The sequence below is a fragment of the Crotalus tigris genome, unplaced genomic scaffold (genome assembly GCF_016545835.1).
Source record: "Crotalus tigris isolate CLP2741 ecotype Arizona unplaced genomic scaffold, ASM1654583v1 scf7180000024370.6872682, whole genome shotgun sequence".
NCBI classification, from domain to species: domain Eukaryota; kingdom Metazoa; phylum Chordata; class Lepidosauria; order Squamata; family Viperidae; genus Crotalus; species Crotalus tigris.
This window is the reverse complement of record NW_024100540.1, coordinates 4,285,832-4,294,315: the sequence shown is the minus strand read 5'-3', so window position 1 is coordinate 4,294,315 and position 8,484 is coordinate 4,285,832. Positions and strand designations below refer to the sequence as shown.

The 8,484-nt window shown below is 43.3% G+C and overlaps 1 protein-coding gene across 4 annotated transcripts in view; it reads left to right on the top strand.

Moving 5' to 3' along the window:
- The first annotated feature begins 6,621 nt into the window (after positions 1-6,621).
- The window catches only part of MXRA7 (matrix remodeling associated 7), a 62,038-nt gene continuing 60,175 nt past the window's right edge, over positions 6,622-8,484 (top strand). Inside the window, exon 1 of one of the 4 annotated variants that reach the window (XM_039328111.1) lies at positions 6,622-7,412. In XM_039328111.1, coding sequence (XP_039184045.1) covers positions 6,852-7,412 — 561 coding nt within the window. In that variant the 5' untranslated portion in view covers positions 6,622-6,851. Of the gene's footprint in view, positions 7,422-8,484 lie in introns of all 4 variants that reach the window. The other 3 variants (XM_039328109.1, XM_039328113.1, XM_039328112.1) reach the window with 3 other exon arrangements.

Genomic DNA, 8,484 nt, shown 5'->3' with positions numbered 1-8,484 from the left:
ATAACTTGGGGTGGAGGAATGAATGCATTAAAGACTGACTACCTATTTTTTCAGTATTCTTCCTCATAAACATTTGTGTAAAATTGGAATGGTTTTTGCAAATGTAAAAATTTTGCATTCATTTCCACTGTGTACCTTTATTTGCTGAATGGAAGGTAACATCTTCCAAATCAGTGTGGTTTTAGAACTAAGAATTCAGAATTATAAAGACAGGTGTGTGATATTGGCAGAATGTAGAGATACAGATTATAAAGATAAGTTACAGCTATCAACCAGAAGAACAGCAAAGGATTCTTACTGATATTGATGCTATTGCAACTTGATTTAGAACAGTGGTTCTCAACCTTTTTAATGCCGCGACCCCCCAACGGTCATAAGTCGAGGACTAAACAACCGGTCATAAGTCGAGGACTAAACAACCGATCGTAAGTCAAGGACTTTCCCTGCCCAGGAGCGCCGCGCATGCGTGGTGCTGCCCCTTGCGCCAGCTGAGGTGTAGCTGGCAAGCGGCAGAGACTGCGCAGGCCGACCACCAGCTGGCCCAGCCCAAGGGAGGTAAGGCACCCGCCGGGCCCCACGCACGCCAGCAACCCTCCCTGCACCCGCTGGCCTCCCACCTCCCACCCCTGGCCCTCTTTTACTTACATTTTTAGTAGTTGCTCAGCAGGGAGGGGTGGAAACTTCCAGACAGCTCGCTTTCACAGCACCGTTTGCAGAATGGGACTTTCGGCGGTCTCAGCAGGGCAGAGACTGCCTGGACCATTCCTATTGGCTTTCAAAAGCCAATAGAATAAAAGGGAGTAGCACAGCTAAGGAAAAGGGGGGGGAAAATGGCGGACTGCGTTGTTTGGCGACCCCCGTGAAATGGTCGTTCGACCCCAAATGGGGTCCTGACGCATAGGTTGAGAACCACTGATTTAGAACATAAGAAACGTCAGTCTGAGTTTTAATCCATCTATCCCCAGATAGGGCAAATCCCAAATAACTAAGTAATGGCTTTTCCTAGGGCTGGGGTCCAACCTTAGCTTGAGTCATAATTATGGCTCACTTCTTTTATGGGAGTTAGGGTGTGGGAGGAGTGGCAATTTTAGCTGAATGTTCCCTATGAAGAGATGTTCCAAATGCTAGTAAGGAGTAGTGTACATAATTTTCAAAAATTGCTTCCCTCTCTTTTTAATCCTCCCCCAAGTAGGAACCTCATTTTAAAAACTCATTTCTCTCTGCAAAAGGAGTTTACTTTTTAGAAAAGATGCTCTGGAACATCCCATTATGTTTCTGAATACAGTTAAATCTTGTTTGACTAGACCTTGATACAATGAACAATAGCTTGGGTTTTAAGATTCATTAAATATTCTGTTTGCAGATTCTTTGCACACAGGCAGGCAGAAACACTTCCGTTATTAGAAATCTGGTATATTTGTGACAAGGAATCAGATAAATCTATCCAGTCGTAGGTTCTTATTTTGGTTTTAATCAGGAAGTTAATATGAAAGAAAGACATGAGCATTGACTGACAAAAAAAATAACTCTCCATATGTGGAGTTTCCTATATAATGGAATCTGATCTTTCAAAACAAAGAAATAAACCTGAAGCTTTTTTGTTCAGTTTGCATGAAAAATTATTAATAATGGCATTCTTAGCAATAGTAGCCACAGACAGTAGTGGAATGGCATTATAAGTTTTTTAATCTTTTAATAATAATATTTGTTTATTTATAACAGCTGTTTGCTTCTGATGTTACATTTTATATTTCAGATTCCCAAATTGATAAATAAACTTGGTTATTCCTTCTTTTAAATAAGAATTAAATTTTATTTATAAAATTGGCCATACTTGTACATGAGAGAAACTTAAATTAGGATTTGACTCCAGTACTCTAATAATTACAGCTTTATGTGGTGATTAATTTGATTCAGCTGTGCTTTGTCTCCTATATTTTTATCCTATTAAACTAAAGCCAGGTTACCAAGTTATAAGAAGGTCCTCTAAACAATGTATTTAGGCTAACTAAACACTAAGATTGGCTTTTGTAGTCTTTTGAATAGAAGCTCTTGTAAATTATCTTTATGGATCACAGGAAGATACATGTTTTGAAGGAGTTATTATATATGTATACATATATGTATATATATACACATATAATAACTCAGTCCTAGTATTTTTAAAAAAATAATTCTTGTTGCAAAGTTAATTTCTAGTTGATAATTATTTCCACTTTATTTTCTTTTTTAAAGAAGTCACCGGTTACCTGAGAAAATACATGTTCTGAGCAACTAATTCATTATATCGAGTCAACTTACCCTAGACTTTTCTATAGAGCTTAATTCAGATTTTACCAAATCTTTTTGGCACTTCTAACGTTGAAGCCCAACTAACTGGTTTGTATTGAAATCCATCCTAAGAGTGGAGCCAGCAAAGCTCTGAATTTTGTTTGATTGTTTTTTAAAAAAAGAATAAAAGTCTTATTTTCTATTATTTAACATTTTGATTTAAATTTCATGTCTTTATATGATAAGTAATCAAAAAGTTTAAGAAACTGGAATGCTAGATAAGGTGCAATGTGAGGAAGGTAGCCTCCCATTACTACTAATACAGAAGTAATAGGATGTGCTGTATTTCACACATGAAGGTAAACAACTACTTCCAAATAGGCATGGACATTGCTAAATAGATGCTTAACTATAATCTAGTAAACAGCACGATAATGCCTGTTAGTAATATCCTATGAATATCAGCTACTATAGATACAATAGAGACTTTGAGGAGTTTGGTGGTACATTACAAGAGGTGAAATGCAATATCTAGAAAGAACAAAATGCAGAAATTGAGAAATCTGGATTACAGGAAGCTTTTGCTTGAATAAACACAGTGCAAGGAAAGAGGTTTTTCAAAGAGAAAAATGGCCAACATCTACTTCAACATAAATGCAGTTTTTGACCTGAGACATTGCAGAATTAAAATCAATTGAAAATTAAATGTAGTTCAGTAAGCCAGGACTCTTCCAGAACCAATATTTTAAAAGTGACCTTTGTGAAATCATTGCTGGGTGCTTGTGACCATTGGGGATTAAGTCTTATTTTGTAAAGGTAAAAATAAAGTTAAAAAAGTAAACATTTCCCCTGTCCATTCGTGTCTGACTAGGGCAGGGGTAGGCAACCTTGGCTCTTTTATGACTCGTGGACTTCAACTCCCAGAATTCCTGAGCCAGTTTGGCTGGCTCAGGAATTCTGGGAGTTGAAGTCCATGAGTCATAAAAGAGCCAAGGTTGCCTACCCCTGGATTAGGGGGTGGCGCTCATCTCAGCTTCTTTGCAGAGGAAGCCAGCATTGTCCAAAGATGCTTCTGTGATCATGTGACCAGCATGACTATGCTTAGGCACAGGGAAATAGGTAAATGATAGCTATTTATCTACTCACATTTGCATGCTGTTGAAATAGGCTTGCAGAAGCTGGGGCAAGTAACGAGCTCATCCCATTGCATAGTGCTCGGGTCTCAAACTTAGGCTGTCAGTTTTCCAGCTGAAAAGCCCAGCATCTTTAACAGCTGAGTGTAGAAGACTACAATTTGTGCCTTCAAACTTGTGATTAAGAATGTAGTTCAGGTGTGTGTGTTTAACTCTTAATAAAATATAGTAGCTGCACTTCTACCTGATAGCTTGTTTACATCACTCCATATTACTGATGATGGCCTTTCCCCCTGGCTAGCAATCATACAAAATAATCTCACAAAATATATGTTATATAGCTTCGAGCCCTCAATGGCAAAGACCTCTAACATTCTAACCCAGTGTTTCTCAACTTTGACAATTTTAAGGCATGTGGACTTCAACTCCCAGAATTCCACAGCCAGCAATGCTGGCTGTGGAATTCTGGGAGTTGAAGTCCACATGCCTTAAAATTGTCAAGGTTGAGAAACACTGTAACCTGTCTAGAAATTCTCTTAAGGTTCATGATTTTAATCCTTGTGATCAGTTAAACTAGTGAATCAGCAAGATTCGTAAGCTATCTCTGCAGCTGTAGCATCACATTATTTTAAGTAGAAAATACTAGGTACTAAGCAAAAGAAGCAACCAGTCACCTTGATACCTTCCTCTTGATCCTGGATGCAGTGATTAGTGCATCCTTGAGTGCCTGCCTTATAGGAAGCAAGTGACACACACCCTCTTAAATCATCACTAGACCCAACAGTGGTGGATAATACTCATCCATTCTCCATCCCTTTTTAGATTATAGGATTGAACTTCAATGGGTCTTAGAGGAAGTAGATTATGTGAATCCTTTTGGGTTGGATTTCAGGCCATTACACAGGACAGAAGTGGCACTGATCTTATAGGTAAGTTCTGGCAGATTTGTATTCAATTTTCTGGTTCTCCTTGACTTCTCAGCAGCCTTCAGTATTGTCAATCATGGTATCCATCTAGGCCAAAGCAGGCATGAGGAGGCAGTGTGTTCTCCTTTTTTCATGGCTGGTTCCAATTGGTATTGCTGGGGAAAGAGGTCAAGCTTGAGGTTCCTTATGTATGCAGTTTCAAAGGCTCAATGCTGTTAGAACATCTATATGAAGCCACCGGGTGAATTCATCTATTGGCCAGGAGTCAAATAACAACATGCTGATGATATTCAGTTGAATTACAGGCTAACCAATTAATGCCTTCAAAATCTTCTCTTAGCGTCTGAAGATTGTGGGGCCTGACTGGGGAGGGAACAGTTAAAGGTGAACTCTGACAAGACTTGGTGATTATGTGTTTTGGATTCTCAACAGCAAGGGCTTTCCACTTTCATCTCTGGATGAGTTTGTTCTTCCCCAGACAGATACAGTAAGCAATAGGGCAATTTCTGGGTTGGCAGTTGCAGCTCCATAAGCAGATGGCAAATGTGAGCAGAAAGGATCCTAGTGTGCCAATTGTAGCCATTCCTAGATTGGATAACCCTTCTCAGATCCTTCTCACAGTCCTCATGCTGCAATTACCTCACATATCAACTATTGAAATGTAGTCCATATGTGGCTGCCCTTGACAATCACTCAGAAATCCCAAAGGAGTTTTTTCAAGGACTTTTTTTCCTCTTTGAAGACATTTCACTTCTCATCCAAGAAGCTTCTTCAGCTCTGATTGGATGGTGGGGAATGGAAGGATTTATATTCCTTGCAGCCAGCTGGTCATATGCATTCTTTTAGAGAGTTGTTGAGGCCACCTAGAAGTTTATCTGTCCTGAAGGTCACCCAAGTGGTGCAAATGGCTGTGGAGCCTTCTAGGAACTGCTGAAAGGACTGTATTGTAGATTGGAGATAGATCAGGACAAGATTCAGCAGTCCATCTATATTTAAAAGACAACGGCTTTTGAAGACAGCAAAGTCCACATTTTGTACAGAGAGGACCACTGGTTTGAAAGAGGGGTCAGAGAGGCCATCTATGTCAAAACTGAATAATCCCCTCTCAACAGAGGGGGGGAGATACAGTATCATCTATCTCCAGACTACAATGCAGTCCTTTCAACAGTTCCAAAAAGGCTCCACACCCATTTGCACCTCTCAGGTGACCCTGACACAGATAAGCCTCCAGGTGACCTCAACGCCTCTCTAAAACAGGTGTAAAACTGCTGGCCCGCGGGCTGGATGCGTCACACCAAAACCGCACCCACCCCATTGCCGGCAATGGGAAAAAAGTCATGTTGCAACATGTGACATCACAAGTTTGACACCCATGCTCTAAAAGAATGCAAATGACCAGCTGCCTGTAAGGAGCATACATCCTTCCATTCCCCACCATCCAGTCAAAGTGTTTCTTGGATGAGAAGCAAAACAGTCTTCAAAGAAAAACAAAAAAATCCAGTTGCCCCTTGAAAAAGCACCTTTGGGACAACCATGACCTGGATGACTGAGAATCAACAAAGACAATCACTCAGAAGCTATAACTGGTCCAGATTGTAGCAGCACAAACACGATGTATCTGAATACACTGCAATTAATAACCTATGCTGCTTAAATTACACTATTGGAAAGTCCTATTATTAAAACAAGGTCATCTGATGCAACTTGGATGTCATTCCTTCTCTGTCATGGAGCCTATCCTCTGAAAAAGGATCCCCACTGAGGTTTGGGTCACTCCATCCTGCCATCCTAAAGTCCAAATATTTGCCCCACATGCTAACTTAAGACATGTGTCAATTATGGGAATGTTATTAATTAGTATATTGATTTCTAGATTATTAATTTTTCGTGTTGCATTGATTGCTGCTATGAATTGGATGGCTTATAAATTTGAAATATAAAGGAAGAACAGAGAAGTAAGAGTTTACTTTCTAAGACAATGATAAGGGAGGGTGGATTACCCTGACCCAAAATGTTTGGCTTTGCTGTGGAGTGATACATAAACCACGGTTTGTGGTCTAGCACCAAATGCAACCCAATTCTCAAATTTTTCCTGGGAAGTTTACACGATCCAATATTATTGAAGATGGCTTTGTATCCTCTCAAAACAGATATTCCTTTCATGCCTGTGGTCTTTCTTTACTTCTCCCTCCACTTCCCGGTGTTAAGCCTCGTAAGTGGGAACGGCCACCCCAGCGGCCTCGGCCTGCCGGGAGTGGCACCAGAGGCAGAGGTGGGCGTGCCCCGGCGTAGTGACGCGGGTGTTGTGAAACCCTATCCCGCTTTAGGCTTCAGAAGAGAAGGGATTTAACCGACCGCCGCTTCCAGGCAGCTGAATTCAGTTTAGCTGCTCAGTTGCCCGGCGGCGGCGGCGGCAGAAGAAAGCGGAGGGAGAAAAAAAGTACGAGAAGGCAACGACTCGCCATCGCAGCTCCCCGGTCAATTGCGGGCAGTGCTCTCGGGTCGCAGAGCCGCCGGAGGCATGGATGTAGCGGTGGACTTGTACGTGGCAGTCCCGCTGCTTTTCACGGTCCTGGCTGTTATTCTAGCGTCGGTCTTTGTCAAGCTGAGGTCCTCGGAAGAGGACAAAGCTACGGAGCCAGCAGCAGCAGCAGCAGCAGTAAAAGAAGAAGGGGAGGCCAAGGCGAGCTCTGCTGCGGTAGACCGGACGGACGGCCAAGGCCTCCAGAAGGACGGTAGGGAATCGGAGGCGGCCGCAGCGGAATCTCGGAAGGAGAAAGGAGAGGAGGAGGAGGAGGCGGTAATAAGCAGAGAAGCTGGAAGGGACGCCGTGGAGGAAATAGGGGCCGAAGAGGGGACGAACGGAGAAAAGGAAGAAGAGCTTCGGGAGAAGGGCAAAGGGGAGGAGGAGGTCGAGGACGAAGCTGCCCCGCAGGCGTTGAAAGCAGAACAGCGGAGTCACGTTCAAGAAGAGCGGAAGGTGTCCGGTCAGGCGGAGAGGGACGCGGTCGCCGCTGCTCCGGTGGCTTTAGAAGAGCAGGAGGAGGAAGAAGAGGACGATGACGACGAAGACGAGGAGGAGGTGAGCAAGGTAAGGATGCCGTGCAACGGGCAAGGGCGCTGCTGCCTTAGGCCACGCGGCGTGGGGCGGTACGCGCATCTGTGTCGAAGCACGCGAGGAGGGAAAGAAGACAGGCACGCTCGACCCGTCCAAGAAAATTCTGCAAGACAATCCGGTCCCGGTGGAAAATCCTGGGGGGGGGGTGGTTGTAGGTGGCGAAGATGCTCTCATTAACAGCCCTATAGACTAGAGCTCCTCTATCTTAATTGCCTTTCGGACTTTAGGTCGCACGTGCCTCTTGCGTCAGAGTGGGAAGGGAGACTGAGAGCGAGGCTGGATTTGGTCGGTTTTAATTCCAGCCTCGCCTACTACCTTGCTCTGTCTCTTGGCAGACGCCAGCAGCCACCAAACGCCAGCAGACCCTCAAATCTGTCCATTACTATCCTCTTCCCTACACCGCCACCATTTGCTGCAACCGGCTCAGGAAAGCCACCTGTTGCTCCAGAAGATGTAAACCAGGGAATGCTCTAAAAATGGCTGGATTGTGAAGTCCTCTTTGCCGCCCGTCTTTCCTCCCTTTTGCACAAATAAAAGACGTGCAGCTTAGTGCGGGGGGGGGGAGGGGGGTGATTAGCACGGCTTTTTGCGTGTGTAACAGTCATGGAAGAAATATGCATATCCATCTTTTGCTTGGGCTAATTTCAGTGAATCCTGTTTTTAGGAGGAGCCTAGAGTTTTCTCTCTTCAAGATAAATTGCAAAGAGGGAAAAAAAAAAAGAGACTTGAAATCTCCCTTCTGCCTTTTGGCAATAGTTTTAATAAAATCCCCTCTGATGGCCCCTTCTGGCCTTGAGAAATTACATCTCCGTGCTGCAGTTAGTATTTTTTCTCATAGTTGAGGACGTGCGTGACAGTCCAGAAATTCCTCTTTCCCCAGAAATGTGCCCTGGCTTAGTGCTTGGCAACAGCATTCTCAAAAAAAAAAAAAAAAAAGGTTATCAATACCCTCTACACCAGTGGTTCTCAACCTTTCTAATGCCGCGACCCCATAATACAGTTCCCCATGTTGTGGTGACCCCCAACCACTTATACA